At 43.6% G+C, this 15,916-nt stretch overlaps 2 protein-coding genes across 3 annotated transcripts; both read left to right on the plus strand.

Moving 5' to 3' along the window:
* The first annotated feature begins 3,215 nt into the window (after window positions 1–3,215).
* RPL34 (ribosomal protein L34) lies at window positions 3,216–7,342 on the plus strand. 2 transcript variants are annotated; one of them, XM_061478406.1, is made up of 5 exons: window positions 3,216–3,268; window positions 4,122–4,195; window positions 4,299–4,398; window positions 5,132–5,235; window positions 7,215–7,342. In XM_061478406.1, the coding sequence occupies exons 2-5, from the start codon at window positions 4,131–4,133 to the stop codon at window positions 7,297–7,299; spliced, it is 354 nt and encodes a 117-aa protein (XP_061334390.1). In that variant the 5' UTR covers window positions 3,216–3,268; window positions 4,122–4,130; the 3' UTR covers window positions 7,300–7,342. The 2 variants fall into 2 exon arrangements, with proteins under 2 accessions (XP_061334390.1, XP_061334388.1); XM_061478404.1 differs by lacking the exon at window positions 3,216–3,268 and adding an exon at window positions 3,371–3,381 and having other exon boundaries at window positions 4,119–4,195.
* A 2,950-nt stretch (window positions 7,343–10,292) lies between these two features.
* Window positions 10,293–14,782, plus strand: OSTC (oligosaccharyltransferase complex non-catalytic subunit). Its single transcript, XM_061478423.1, has 5 exons — window positions 10,293–10,307; window positions 10,477–10,733; window positions 10,932–11,025; window positions 12,620–12,817; window positions 14,131–14,782. The coding sequence occupies exons 2-5, from the start codon at window positions 10,595–10,597 to the stop codon at window positions 14,147–14,149; spliced, it is 450 nt and encodes a 149-aa protein (XP_061334407.1). The 5' UTR covers window positions 10,293–10,307; window positions 10,477–10,594; the 3' UTR covers window positions 14,150–14,782.
* Window positions 14,783–15,916: the final 1,134 nt, after the last annotated feature.

Below are 15,916 nucleotides of genomic sequence, written 5' to 3' on the forward strand. Positions count from 1 at the left end.
GTGTTCTTTTGATGCAGTGAACAGAATGCAGTCACAACTTGTTGGCTGGTGCAAAATGCACCATATTACTAATCTGCCATCAGAGATTATTATCTTCCTAACGATCTCTGGTGGAAAACAGGGTTCCAGTTTTACACTGCCAATAAGTAAATACACCCTGGAAACCAACCTTCAGTTTTCTCAAGGAAAAAAGCCCACATCCTTAGGCCCTGTGATTCCACTACCATCCTAGAAGGGAAAATATGGGGTTTATAGGATGCCACTGTTAGTTTTCCCAGTCAACAGGTTGTGCATTTGCTGATCTGTCCCCTTTATTGTTTTCAAGGAAAGAAAACATTGTAGAAAGAGTTAATGAAACATGTTGGGCATGGAAAATAAATGCTCCCAAAAGAGAAAATTTGGTCCTGTGAAGAGGCAGGAGTAGCAGAGAACATGAGAGAATCACTTGACTAGCACTAATCTGTACAAAATGGGCTTAGTGAGCTCCTGCTTAAAATCTTCTTCCCACATTAGACAGCATTAAACCAGTTGTCATAAAACTAACATTTCTAGATGTTCTGGCTAGCTGTCTGCCTGATGGTCCTGTTCCTCTTATGAAATAAACTGAAAATGATTAAAAAACTAGGCCAGTGCATCAGCAGAAGCAATCTGCTGGAATTTAAGTGACAGCTCCTAAATTTACATCAGTTGAGTTTAGAGCCCAAATTAGGTAGGTTCAAAAAGTATCAATACTGTTGTTCAATAATAAAATAGTTACCTGTTGCACTGACAACATCTAAACAAAACTATTCCATCATAATTTAATAGTTTTGTTATTTAACAATTGGATTGTGTTACACTTTTATATTTAGGCATGATTATTTAATCTAATTTAATTGGCTTTCTTATTCCCTTCAGGGTCCTGGGCCTAGAAAGTTCATATTAAATACTCTAATTGCTCTGAAGTGTACTTGTCATCTGAAATACACTCCGATTTTTAATGTACCCTAAAATCTAGTTCATACATATTTTCTTTCATGAATTAGAAAAATCCTGGTGTCCATAATTTGCACTTAAAAAGACTCAATAATTAACTGAAATAATAATTATAGATCGAAAACAGAGAAGATGCAGTACAATGAACTTTCAAACCAGTAAATAAGGCCAGGAGCACACATCAAAGCTCTCTGAGCTCCCGCTACTTTCCAAAAGCAAAGCTGAAGCTGCTAACGATGGCAGCAGCATCCTACATATTTAATACTCAGGTCCCTGGTTATCTTTGTAGAACATTGCTTAGGCCAGGGGAGCAAAAGAGCATTTCAGGTCTTACAGAGAGTGGGCCTGGTCCCGGACCTCTCACAGATGGTGATTTCCAATTGATACTGTATGAAGATTTTGCCTGTGCAAGTCAGCATCAGTTGCAGCAGTAGCCACAACGCGTTCACCCATACTGTGAGGAGGAGGAAATGGGCTTTGTGTGGCAGAGTGGGACCACCACCAGCAGCAGGAACTGGGGAACAGAAGGGATGGAAACTTGTGCTTTAAAATCTCTCAGTCTTTGATGTGTCAGTGCCATGTGGCAGGATCCATTAGGGAGGCCACAGATGGATGGTGGGGGACTTCCTTTCACCATCCAGCCACTCATTTCAGAACACAGAGGCCAGCTCTGCTTGTCAATGTGCTTGTCAGTTTGTCAGGGACGTGTATGTGTGGATGGGAGCTGAATAAAACATCCTGGAGAAGACATGTATTTAGGTGGCGCTCCTTCCAGAGAGTGTTCCTCCTTTCCTTCCTGAGAAAGCAGTGCTTAATGAAATTGCAAGGGGTTGATAGGAGAAGCTGTGTTTATGTTTTAATAACTGCAGACTTGGCAGATCTGGCACCACTGGAACACTGTTTCTGGCAGCTGACTAACCACCTTATGCTCTCTTAGCTCTTGCCGTTTCTGTTCCCTTCTTTTCTCGGGGATCTACCAGAGGCCATTAAATATGGTAGCCAGAGAACATGACCCAGCTCAGCAAGCTTGCAAGATGCCAGCTGGTGAATGTAGTGAGGGTGTATTAAGGGAAAGATCATCTAGCCTTGTTGTGTTTCCCCTATGCTTTTCCTAGGTACTTATGGCTTGGAAATAGGATTTTGGGTCAGGTGGATCCGACCAGCAGAGAAACATTTATATATCTTTATGTTCCTGCTCGAGTGCCTGCCCATGTGTGTTATCTGCCAGTTTGGCATGCAAACCCATGTATGAGTGGCTTGTAATTTAGAACTGAGAGTAGCAGTCTGAGAAATGGCTTATGGGCCTTCAAGTACATAACTATCATGACAAAGAACAAAATGTTCTTTCTGAGGAGAGAAGCTAATGTTTTAGAAAAATAGTTTTTCAGTGAAGCATACAAAAAAAAACCAAACCAAAACAAAACCAAAAAACCACAAAAAACACACACACAAAACAGACCAAAAACAAGAGGGGAAGAAAGAGAGCATGTGCACAGGATCCTGAGGGAAAGTGGAGAAATCAAGCATAAGAAGGACATGGTCCTGTTTGACCGAGTCCAGAGGAGGGCCATGAAGATGACCAGAGAGCTGAGGCACCTCTCCTATGAAGACAGGTTGAGAGAGTTGGACTTGTTCAGCCTGGAGATCTCCTAAGTTTTCTGGGTAGAACTTAGAACAGCTTCCAGTGCCTAAAGGTGGACTACAAAAAATCTGGTAAGGGACTTTTTACAACAGCATGTAACAGCTAGGACAAGGGGAATGGCTTTAAACTGACAGACGGGAGATTTAGATTAGACACTAGGAAAAAATGCTTCACTGCAGGTGGTGAGGCACTGACAAAGGTTGCCCAGAGGAGCTGTGGCTGCCCCATCCCTGGCAGTGTTCAAGGTCAAGTTTGAGCAACCTTGTCTAGCGGAAGGTGTCCCTGCTCGTGGCAGGCGGTTGGAACTGCGTGATCTTTAAGGTCCCTCCTGAATCATTCTGTGATTTGCGGCAGAGAGGATTCTGTGGTGCTTTACCACATCCCCTCACACTATCTCACCAGCTCCGCTGCCCGTGCTGCCGGCTCTGTTCCCCGCTCCTGCCGCTGAGCGGCGCCCCGCCCGGCCCCAGACGTACAACATGGCACTACCCTCTCTCCTCCGCTTCCGTACAACATGGTGCCACCTATACAACCATGGCCGACACAAGCCACAGCACGCATGCGCCGCTATTCCTTCCGGGTTTCAGAGCGTCTCTATTTCAATGTTGACCCGCGCGCTTCGGCTTCCTCTTCCGGGTCCGGCGGCACCAGGTATGGCGGGGGTACTGAAGCTCTGTGGGCGTTCATCCACCCTCATCCGCGACTCGGCGGGCGGTGGGGAGCGGTCAAAGGCCTCGGGGGTTGTGGCGATGGGCCGGCGGCACTGCGGCCCTCGTTTGGGCCGGCGGAGGGGCCAGAGCTGTAGGGCGGGGAGGCCGGGCCTCCGCTGAGGGGTTCCCGACAGGAGCCCACGTCTCCCGGGCCGCAGCGAGCCGGTGCTGCGGCGCTGAGGCTCGCCTCCCACCAGCCCGGCGCCCAAGAAGTGCAAGGCTCGGCAGCAGCTGTTGAGTTGCCGGGCTGTTAACGGCTGCCGGGGCCTTATTCCATTGGGCCGCGGTAGGTGCGGGGTTCTGAGAGTTTCGCTGCCTTTGTCGCATTGTGCTCGGCCCGGAGAATGATTCTGGTCTGGGTCTAGAGCACGGTTAATACAGCTTGCTGCCAGATAGAGGTGGAAAAGGTAGGGTTTACTTCATCTCGGCTTTCAGTCTTGCCAGTGGAGGTTGTGTTGATAAGATAATAATACACAGCTGCTAAAGCGTTAAGTAGTATTCTAGGGGAGCGTGACATCATACAGACAAGATCAGGATGTTGAACTGTGTTCAGATTAGTTACATGAATGTTTATCGCAAATTATGTTCCATCTGCCAACCCATTTTGTTGGGTTTTAGTGTAGTTTTGTCAGCTGTCATTGATGAGGAAATGCCTTAATTCTTTTAATACAGAATCAGCAACTGCTGGTTCGGATCTTGCTCAGTGCTTCAGTGCAGGTGATGCTGTGATATGTGAATTTCCATATGGATGTTGAGCCTTTAAAGTAGTACTGCTTTATTTTTGACTAATACAGGTGTAAAAAATGGTTCAGCGCCTGACTTACCGCCGTAGGTTGTCCTACAACACAGCTTCCAACAAGACCAGACTGTAAGTAAGACATAGTTTTGATGAAAACCTAATCTACATTTTGAGAAAGCCGAATTTAAGTTCTGATTGTTATGTTAGCTGAGTATTTTTCTGCCATATTTAGGTCCCGAACACCCGGGAACAGGATTGTTTACCTTTACACCAAGAAGGTGGGGAAGGCTCCCAAGTCAGCATGTGGTATCTGTCCAGGAAGACTTCGTGGTGTAAGTCTTAGCCTTGCTGGCATATGACTTTTAATGTTTTTTTTTTTTCCCTACAGAGAGTCTTTGTATGTAATATAGTATGTCTGTTGATTAATTGTTGTTGGAAAAACTTTCTTAAAACTATTTTTATCCAAACGTTGTAAAACTTAACTGGTAAAGTAAGCTTTGAAAGCTAAAAGAGTAAGTGCCTTTTTAAAGTTCTTCCACAGAAATAATTTTTGCTTGTGGTTCTCATTCCTTTATATCTGAACTCTTGTTTCTGTAAGATGTAACTGGCTGAAATTTTCTTTGAGGTGATTCTGTAGCAGGTTTAGAAGTCTTTAGGTTGTATTTGTTAGGTGGGCTTTCAGCTTTAGGAAAATGGAATGAATGTTTTTAAAATTATGTCTCTCTCCAAACGGTTTTCTTGGTGTAACGCTGTTGCACTTAACAGTGGTGGGAATGCTTGAGTAATGTCAATATTTGAGCAGTTCCTACCCTTGGGAAAACAGTCCTTTTCTAATAATTTTTTAATGAGTCTATGGGTGAAATCCTGTGGTAGAATGAAAAGATCAGCTTAGGAATACTGAAGATGGCACATATTACAAGCTGCGATTTCAGTCACTTTTTTGCATCTTGAATAGTCAACTTCACGTGTTGCTGCTATTTTAAATTATTAGAGTGAATTTTCTTGATACAGCTGTTACCCAAAAGTACTCTGTTATGATACACTTCTCATTTTTGATTTCTGTAGGTTCGTGCTGTGCGTCCTAAAGTTCTTATGAGGCTGTCAAAAACAAAGAAGCACGTTAGCAGGGCCTATGGTGGTTCCATGTGTGCCAAGTGTGTCCGCGACAGGTAAGCTTACAGAAAGCCAGCTTTATTCTTGTGCTTTGCATGACATTTTACATCTCATGTGTTTTCTTAGTGTGGACCAAAACTTTGAAAACACTTGTCTGTCTTTGGTATAGTAAAATGAGAGGGTCAGGCACGAGGCATGTTAGTAGTGATGCATGCAATTTTATCCCTCTGATTTGAGCTAATTCCTGCTGTGGAGCTTCTCTGTAGCAAGTTTGTTATTCATTATTTTTTACCGCACTGTTGCTTTGGTGCTAAACAGTCTGCTTATCCTGGATTTTTATATTTTATATTGAGCCCAGATTGTTCTGTTGGCCTGCTCTTCTGTACTCTGCAAAGATACTAGTGTAAGATCAGTTAGGCTTCTTTATGCAGTTTGGGATTCAGAACTATTGATTGGTTGCATATAAGCATCCTTATGTGGTTAAGCTTTAAGATGGACTTTGCTGGATGTCATAGAATCATAGAATAGTTAGGGTTGGAAAGGACCTTAAGATCATCAAGTTCCAACCCCCCTGCCGTAGGCAGGGACACCTTACGCTAAATCGTATCACCCAAGGCCTTGTCCAACCTGGTCTTGAACACTGCCAGGGATGGAGCATTCACAACCTCCCTGGGCAACCCATTCCAGTGCCTCACCACCCTAACAGGAAAGAATTTCCTTCTTATATCCAATCTAAACTTCCCCTGTTTAAGTTTTAACCCGTTACCCCTTGTCCTGTCACTACAGTCTCTAATGAAGAGTCCCTCTCCAGCATCCCTATAGGCCCCCTTCAGATACTGGGAGGCTGCTATGAGGTCTCCACGCAGCCTTCTCTTCTCCAGGCTGAACAGCCCCAACTTCCTCAGCCTGTCTTCATACAGGAGGTGCTCCAGTCCCATGATCATCCTCGTGTCACTGAATTCAGTTTTATTATGTAACACCTATACATCCTATACTTACTTGGAAAGTTTGAGGAAAAACATGTATTACAAAGAACGACATCCCTGAAAATGGTAATTAAAGCATATCTCTGGAGCCAGCAATCTAATGCCAGTTCTTTCATCTGTAGTACAGACCTTGCCAGCACTCTTTTTTCTTGTGTGAGTTCTAAGTTGAATCGTGTTAGATGCCACTGGAGACTGGTTGTTACAGCTGCAGATCTGTAGCGTAACTTCCCAGTGTTAGGCGAGTCTTTTTTCTGCATGTTTTCCCAAAAGCCTCATGAGCTTGGTAGGTCTTTTTTAGTACATGAGTATGCTTTATTCTTATTCTCCCTAAACTGCACTCTATTCTGCATCTGTTTAGGCATCTTTGGTAGATTTTGTGTGCTGCAGAAGTAGCCATATATACAGAATGCACAGGGAACAGCATTGAAATGGTGTGTTTGTGTTTTTAGCTCAAAGCTGTCAAGTGGGCTGTTGATGTATAAGTGCTGTCGCGTCCATCTGCATGGTGGCCTTACATGTCTTTCAGAGACAGCTATCTTCAGGCATGGCTTGCCCTGCCAGAGTTTTATGCGCATGGGAGCTTTAATCCTCAGGGAGGAACTGGTCTTGTTTTGGTAACTGGACTCGCATAAAGTTTTCTGTAGTTCCGAGGAAGAGAGCTGACTGTGATTGGTCACAGCAGTTCTGACTTTAACAATGTCTAAATTTGTGAGTGAGGAGTTTTGATTTTGCCTTTGAAGTTAGTGGAGGTGGGAGTTTTTCCAGTGTTCAGCCATCAGGTATTACCTTGGTTGCCTACAAGCCGCTCACTGTAAGTTTGCAGGTGCAGTAGACCTTCCCCAGATTGCTGTGTTTGTGCATTTGTTCACTATCCCTGTCTCTTGATGCTGACAAAATACATTGATGGTTTTGCTTTTCGTGTACTTTTGGAACTAACACCACATGTGTAATTAATGTTGGAGACAGCAGAACTAATTATAACTTTGTTTTTTGTGTTTTCACTTAAATAGACAAGGTCTTAAAGTTTTGTTGTTTTATCTCCTTTCCAGAATCAAAAGAGCTTTTCTTATTGAGGAGCAGAAGATTGTTGTGAAAGTGTTGAAGGCACAGGCACAGAGCCAGAAGTCAAAGTGAATCTTTTTGCAGTTTCAGCCCAATAAATGAAAGCTCCACTTTTCTTGTGTACAGTCATTCCATTTGCTAAACAAAGCTGGTAGGAGCTGCCTCTCACAGCTTGTATGATGCATTACCTGGGGTCTGGTGAAGCAAATCCTGTAAATCAGGATTCTGTGCTGTGTGCAGACTGGGAGATCAAGCAGGTAGAAGGAGTTCTGGTTAAAAAGGACTCTCAGCTCTGTCTCACAATCCTGTAGAGAGACTGGAGTAACTTTGAGCAATGCAGTTGTATGAAATCATCAGAGGACATCACTCAGAAGAAAGTGAGTAATCACTCAGAAGAAAGTGAGTAATCAATCAGAAGAAAGTGAGTCATCTGAAAAAGAAAAGCAAACAAGAGAAGACTTAAAACTAAGGACTGGAAGAGAGCTTGTCAGATGAAGAAGAGAGCTAGTATAGGTGTAAGATAGTTACTTTTTTTCAGAAGCATGTGCTAGTTAGTTACTCAAGTCTGAGGGTGGGAGGAATAGCTTGCTTGACTTCTCAAAGCCAGTTCCATATCTTGCAGGCAGCTGTATACTGCTGCATCTGGGTCTCCTGAAAGAAAGCTGTGCCTGTTGTATTTGTTCTCTTTGTTCATTAGATGCTTTCTGGGTCAGCAGTTGGATGTATGATTCAAGAAGAGCTCCAGAGCGCAGCTTGAACAGGCTGTCATTGGCTTCATTCTTTTCAGTAGGAAGAACTGTAAATGTGCCTTTAATGCTATCCAGGAGTGTGTTGGATTATTCTTGCACTTAACTGCAGGTGCAGTGGTATTTCTTACTCCAGCTCTGAATTTTTGAACTAGTCTTAGTGTCTGGTAAGAAGTGAGTATCTGTTTTTACTAGTAACTGTTTCTTCAAAAAGTAGTGAGCTTTCAGCTCCAGTCCTGGAATAAGGAAGGAGGAGAAATAATTACTGAGCACACAGACTTACTGGGAACAGTGAGGATGCCATTTGGAGAGGTTTTGAGGATCAGTTGTGGATCTGCTCAGGCTGTGTTTCCTAGGGATGTGTGCGCATTCCTCCTCTGGACTGTGCTCTCAGCACCATGCCTAGCCCTGAAGCTTGTCAGTCTTTACAGTCAGCCAGGAAACAGATCACAGGAAAAGGCCTGCCCTTTGGTGGCAGTGAGCTTGTACTTGGGGTTACCTGCCTGCAAACTCACAGCTGTGGTGTTGGTGTCCCCTGGGTTCAATGTCAGGAAGGGGCTGATGTCCAGGTAATTGGCTTAATGCTGTGCATGGTGAAAAGAGCTGTACTTCCCCAAGAATGGATTCAAAGTCCCAAGGCATTAAAATAATTCTGTCAGTATTCCCAAAATGGATAAACGTTGCCCCCAACTAATGTAGCTTTAAATATGAAATGTTTCTTTCTCTTCAGCTTGGGTTATGCCAAAACTTGTTCCAAAGGCTATAGCTGATTAAAAGAGGTTTTAAGACTAACATTAGTATCCTGACTTTTTTAGGTGTCTTTACTATAGTTAGTTTACAAGGTTAGAATTTTATTAGTTACTGCCTTACTCTGCCAGTACAAAAGTCAATGCTTTGGTATGCTGGAAAAATGTTTTTAAAGCAGAAGTAGCAAGTAGGGCAGGCGTAACGAATCTGCCCCAGAAGTGCTCCTGTTTCACATGAAAAGCTGGGAGATTAAAAGTTTTTCTTGGGGCTTTTGGAAAAGAGGCACAGTGGAGGGAGAATACTTTTGGAATAATTGGGAGAAGTGTCATAAACATCTGTTCACAGGATAATGATGCTGAGAGGGAGATTCTTCCAAAGAGGAGGGCTCAGACTGGAAATGATCCATTAGAACTGTCATGGTTTAAGCCCAGCCGGCAAACCTGTAAGTACCCTTACAGGAGTAAGATGATCAGGGTACAGGCAGGTACCCTGCTTGCTCTTGGCAGCTGCTGGGCTGGTTTAATGCACTTTATCCTCCCCATCTGCCATAGTCCCAGTGTGTGACTGCTGGCCTCTGCCCCAGCCAGGACAAGATGGGTGTCCTGGGTTCAGCAGTAGCAGTCATTTTTCTCCTTAGTAGCTGGTACAGTGTTGTGGTTTTGACTTTCAGCCTGAGAACAACGTTGGTAACACCGATGGTTTTAGTTGTTGCTCAGTAATGTTTACTCTGACCAAGGACTTTCTGAGTCTCATGCTCTGCCAGGGAGGAGGGGAAGCCAGGAGGAAGCAGACAGGACACCTGACCCAAACTAACCAAAGGGGAATTCCATACCACAGCATGTCATGCCCAGTACATAAACTGGGGGCAGTTAACCCGGAAGGGTTAGATCACTACTCGAGTCGGGCTGGGTATCGGTCTGCAGGTGGTAAGCGGTTGTATTCTCTTCCCTTGTTATTTCCCTTACTGTTATTGATGGTAGCAGCAGTGGTTTTGTGTTACACCTTAGTTACTGGACTGTTCTTACCTCAACCCGTGGGAGTTACATTCTTTAGATTCCCCTCCCAGTCCTCTGGGAGTGGGGGCAGGAAGAGGTGGGAGAGTGAGCAGCTGTATGGTTCTGGGTTGCCGGCTGGGCTTAAACCACGACACCAAGGTCCACATCCCACGGTGCAGCCAAGGGGTATCACGGCCCTGCGCCCCTGCAGTCACATGGAATCGGGTGAGCCGTGCTACCGATCTTTTTCTTCGGACCTGTGTCTCCCCAGCCCGGCTGCGCAAGCTGATGAGCGGGACGTGCTTTTACTCCCCCTTGCCAGGAAACTGCCGCGATGCTCGGGGATGCTTCCCCCCCAAGAGTGCTTCCGGCCCTCGGCGGCGGCTGCGGGGCTGGAATTGCACCTGGCCGTACGAGTCTTCCATGGTGGGGCTGGCGGCGAGCGCCTGTGCACTCAAACGCGCACACGCCAGCTGCTCGGCGCCACCGGACCCAGCCGCGGCGGACACGTGGCTGGCTCTGGCTCTGGCCCCGCCCCAAGCGCCGCTCCGTTACCCAGCACCGACACGTCAGGGCTGCTGGGTCCTGGCAGGTGAGTAAGATGGGGTAGAGCCTCCCATAAGAGGTCTGAGTTTTCAGGTGGTTTTGAGCAGCGAAAATAAAAAATCTGTGCTTTACGTCTGACATTCCGTCCCGGGAGTAGCTTTTGGGTGTTTCGTTTAGACTGGCTTTTTAAAAATTTACTAATTTACCCCTTTCAGGACTCGGAAGCCGATTTCCGTTTCCGTCTTCGTGTCAGCTGGTGGAGGGCGGCCGCGGCGGGACGAGCAGGGCAGGGAGTAGCGGGGCCGTGTCTGTCCGCGGGGGCCCTCCGCCGCCATGGAGACGCTGTTCCGCCTGCCCTTCGCTGTGCTCGAGTGTCCCAACATCAAGCTGAAGCGGCCGAGCTGGGTGCACATGCCCTCGGCTATGACCGTTTACGCGCTGGTGGTGGTGTCCTACTTCCTCATCACCGGAGGTGAGGCAGGGGCCGGTGGGGCTGGAGGTGCGGTGCGGAGCGGGCTGCTGGCTCCTGCCCCGGGCAACAGAGTGCCCCCTTGCCCGGCTCCAGGTCGATGGTAAAAGAGGAGCCTGCTCCAAGCCTGAGCATCCCTGCGGTGCTGGGGTAGTGCTTGCTGTTCATGGCTCAAAGTGTCGCTTGCTTTTCTCTCCACAGGGATTATCTACGATGTAATTGTGGAACCTCCCAGCGTGGGGTCGATGACAGATGAACACGGGCACCAGAGGCCGGTGGCCTTCTTGGCCTACAGGTAAGAGGGTAGGAGCAGAGCTGTGCCTCAGCAGCAGAGGTGCTGTAAAGGCCTAAGCATAAGGAAATAAACTTGCCTTGCAGAGTTCTGCATTTACGGTTTTTTTTTTTTGACCTCTGTGTGAGGCAGGATCTGTTTTTATATCAGTTTGCAAATATTACCAAAAAAACCATTGACATCAATGGAAATAGAAAATCTCAGCCCTTCTAAAACTTCTACAAATGAAAAGTCTGTACTAATTTTTCTTCCAAGCCCTTGCTATTAAAGTTGAGTTTCATAGTGGATGAGGATGTGTTTGATCATATTTCATAACAGCTTACGTAATGTTTGTGAATTTTCAGGTTCTGGCCTTTTAAACTCTAGCGTAATTGAAACTTTTCTGTCTAAGGGTGGGAAACATAAATGCCTAACGAGTCTTTGAGCCTTTTACTTATGTTACTGCGAATATAGTAACTAATTGGTCTGAGAAGGTTTAAATCTACATTTGTAACTCTGTTTTTAGTGTGTGTGGGAACAAATAATGTTTTTTGTTAAATACAAAGAAATGTTCTTTGAATCCGTGAGGTCTGTGATACTCCTTGTGTCCAAATTCTGACTTTGACTAGATGGTAGTATATGTCTCAAGCTTCCTTGATTTGTCGCAGTGAGGATGAATTGGGCTACTGCAGTGAGTTGATAGCAGTTCAGTACAACTCAGTGGAAACAACATGAAGATGTGATTGTTTTCAGGATAGGAGATGATAATGATATACAATAATAATTTATTAGTATCTACAGTAGCTTCATCCAAACCAATTTAATGAGGTTGTTAGTATTGCTAATTACAAGGATAGGAAAAGGGTTCAGTGACTGTGGGAAGCTGGAGGCTGGTGATCCAGGTGCAATGTTTGTTCTGCATCTCTGCTTCTTCTCTTTCCGTCTGAGCTTTAGAAGAAGGAAATCTGGTCTTGTGGATTGACAGAGAGCTGGGACACTTTCAGGCTGGGTCTCCACAATCAATATGTGTACACTTAGTGAGCAGGTAGCAAAAATTACTGCAGGCAGGAACTGCTTTTGCTGTGTGCTGGAGCCAGTAGATGTGCTTCATATGCTAATACAGTGCTTTGAGTGGGATTTGTATTGAGATGAAGATTCAGGCTCTGCTGCCTAAACATTGGGATGGAAATAAGACTTGGAAAGCTCAGTGGCCCAGGGGTTGTGGTTTTGTGCCTTGAGACTATGAAACCAGGTTCTACCATAGACTAGATATTTCCAAAAACTGATGAGCTTGTGTGATAGCCATTAGCATACCCTGATACGTTTAGAACCACTAGCATACTTGACTGGTCACCTTGCAGACTATCACTCCTGGAGATAAATTGCATGTCAAAACCTTGATGTAATTGCCTAATGTCAGTTTCCATACCTACTTTTTGTTAGAAAGTCATCCATCAAAGTTAGTCATCCTGTGTATTTGTACAGCTAAAGTAGGTTGAGTAGATGGGGTTTGGAACTAATTTTTTTTTCTGTTTTCTGACTCCTCTTCCTGTGCCCTCTTTTTTCCCCCACCCCCTTTTTTTTTGTCTTGTTTTTTTTTGTTTTTGTTTTTTTTTAGAGTAAATGGACAATATATTATGGAAGGGCTTGCATCCAGCTTCCTCTTCACAATGGGTGGCATAGGATTCATCATTCTGGATCGATCCAATGCACCAAATATCCCCAAGCTGAATAGGTTTCTTTTGCTCTTTATTGGATTTGTCAGCGTGCTCTTGAGCTTCTTCATGGCCAGAGTTTTCATGAGGATGAAATTACCGTAAGTGATTTAATAGTCTTTCAGCTTTTCTTCTTTGTGTGCCTATGTTAAATTTAAGAGTAACAGAAAATAAAATGAGGAATGTTAAAGATCTGCAGGTTGGCTGTAAGTTGCTTCTTTCAATGCTTTTTTGGAATAATCTACCTTGAGTGCTTTTTGGAGCTGGCTACTGTATGATTATGCTGTGGTTTAGGAAAGGTGACCATTCCTGGTATGTCAGAAGATATGATTAGTGAGTCTGAGTTACAGTGAATTTTAAGGTAGCCTGGGTATGTACTGGTCTGGTAAAAGTAATGTCAAGGTAGGGCTTTGAGGAAAAAGCAAGTATTTAAGAACTTGAAGGAAGGCAAATGAGTTCCTTGTAGTGATAATGTACATGAAAAATCATAACTAGAAGAACTGATGGCAGCAGTAATGAGTATTCAGAGTCATCCAAAGCAGTCCTATAGTAAAGGTGATGTTTCAGTTTTTTTTGTTGCTGGAAGACTTAATGTAACATTGAAGCATGCAATATATGTGGCGTTTTAGTACCTCTGTATTCACACATCAAAAAGGAAAGATCTGGAGCTTTCACGCATTGCAAAATCCAAATGCAGGATTTTCAGTTTGCCCTCCCCACCCTGTTTATTCCTTACTCCATCTATTTTATGTAAGAATAGCTGAAATCTGATTAACTGGTAGTTAATTTTTGGAGTGGCTCCATGGCTTAACAGTTATAGTAATTTCTATTTCTTAAATACATTTTTTTTTAACCTTTGGAGTGTAGTTAAAAATTCTGTTTTGGAACACAGAAGTGATGGGTTCCCTAGTGGCAGGTTGCTGGATAGGGACCTGCTCTGTATTTTCTTGCTTTGTTGATGCTATGTATTTTCTTGTTGCATTGAGTACACGTGTCTTAACAGTTCTCTTTCTTAAACTCATTAAAGAAATAAGGCTTCAGAGAAATGGAGGAGAAAGAGAGACCAGAGTTGTCGTGTCAGAAAATGTGGGGTTATACTCAATATCTGAATGTTGGTAGTTTGTGTAGCGGGTGCAAATAAAGAACCTTTCAGAGGGTGTAACATGGGCTTCAAAAATTCCAGTTACCAAAGCTGGTTTGAGAACAGGCTAATTTGTTTTTAGTGATCATTGAAGAAAATCAGCTGAAGAAGAAGCATGTAGTTATGCTGGCTACTTTGTACTTTGTACGGGACTTACTATTTCAAATAGCCTTGATCAGCAGAGTTTATGTCTGTCTGAAGTTTTTGCTCTCTCAGTTTTTGAGGAGTGCTGCTTGTGCTTGCTAACTTGGTTTGTAACTTTTTTTTCTATAGGGGCTACTTGATGGGTTAGTACTTCTTGTGATGTATGAAAGTTTGAGCTGAATTTACTCCTCTTCAGGAAGTGTTTAAGAAGAAGCACCAAAAACCAAATTCCACAGTCACCATCAACAGGAAAGAAACCTGGCCATGAGGAACAACTGGGGAAAGAGTGCTTTCTCTGCAAATAAACTCTCACTACCAGTGGCTGATTTGTGGCTTTGAAGCAATGTATTACCATGCTGTTTGAGCTTTTGAAAAGAGCAAGTTACCTAACTGGGTTTTTCTTTTATATCTGAACTCAGTATGAAATAGAGAACCTATCTCTAGCTCCACTTGAAATGAGTGGTAGCCATTGGCTTGACAGTTCTTTGTTGCAGGTCTGTCTCCTTTTCCTTGTGTCAGACACTTATATGTGTGAATTGGAGAAGAAACACTAGAAACATTTCTTTCCAAGTTATAATTAGAAAATTAGTAACTTTGGGTGCTTTACAGTCAAAATACAATGTGTTTGAAATGATATCGAAGGCACCTTTTGCCTTGATATTAATGGCTATATGTGAGCAAATCCAAACATGCACTGGGAAAGGCAAACTGTATGAATGTGCATTTCTTTTTGAAAAAGTGTATGAAAGGAGCCAAATAAAACTTATTTTCTACAAAATTACTCAATGCAATTTCTGAAGGGTTTTTTTTTCATTGAGGTACTGCATTTTGGGGAAGGAAATAACTCTCTAAATCTCCATAAATGTCTTTTTTTGCAAGCAATATGTGTTTAAAGCACTGTTTTCATTTGTATTATAGTTGTCAGTGAGAAATGTTCCCAAAGTTGTGAAGTGAGTAGTACTGTTCACATACTTAATCAAATTTTTTGAGCTGTCTGTTAATCATCTGCCTTCAGGATATGTCACTTTCACTCCCTCATTACATGCAATGTGACTTCGTTTGCTTATCTTGGATGTTTGTCATTAAGATTTAAGGTAGCTTAACCTGTTTTATAAGGTTCATAACTGTAGTTTCCAGTCATCTCCAAGCAGTTACCTTCAAAGCTGTCACTGCTTTCAGTGAGACATCTGCTTACCTTCAAGGGGGAGGACTGGTATTATGTAAGTAAATAGCTGGTTATGTAAGTCAACTTTTAAATACACCTGAGAGTGAAGTCAAACCAGAAAGTCACTTCACTGAGTATAATCAAGATTCCTCAGGCTCAGTACTTGTTCCACTGCAGTTCAGCATCAGGCTTCATGTTTGCAGCTGATTCTAAATAAGCATGCTCTTTAACAGTAGTTTTAAGGGCATGGTTGAATGTCTATATCTAGGAAATGAATTTGATTATAATTGCATGCTAGGTGATGTAACTTGGAACAAATAAAGTGGATTTATAATTGCAAGGTAGAAGAGTGCTTTGGGAGAGTAAAACTCAAGTGATGATTCTGTCTGCAGCAAACAAGGTTGAGTAATCCCGTATGTTTCTTCGATCACAGGCTATGAACTGAACCTGGTATGATCCTCTGCCAAAGCATGACACAGAACTGGGAAAACGAATGCAGAGCAGAAGACAGACCACCCAGAGATTAGGTGTATGCTGGGTTTCAAGATGTAAGAATGCACAACTGGAGATTGTTTCATTTTGGATGTGGGTTGAAGGTTTCTTTGTTACCCAAGAGAAAATTCTTGCTGAGCACTGTCAAATAAACTGCAGAGGTACTGTTGTGCATTATAGGAGTCCCATCTCCAGTTAAAGGCTGGTATTTTCTGTAAATGCCTGCTATTCTTTATAGGTGACAGCAGGTGGCCTCTG

The sequence above is a fragment of the Pezoporus flaviventris genome, unplaced genomic scaffold (genome assembly GCF_033815535.1).
Source record: "Pezoporus flaviventris isolate CSIRO_AGI_PZ_B2104156 unplaced genomic scaffold, CSIRO_AGI_Pfla_v1 ptg000002l, whole genome shotgun sequence".
NCBI lineage: Eukaryota > Metazoa > Chordata > Aves > Psittaciformes > Psittacidae > Pezoporus > Pezoporus flaviventris.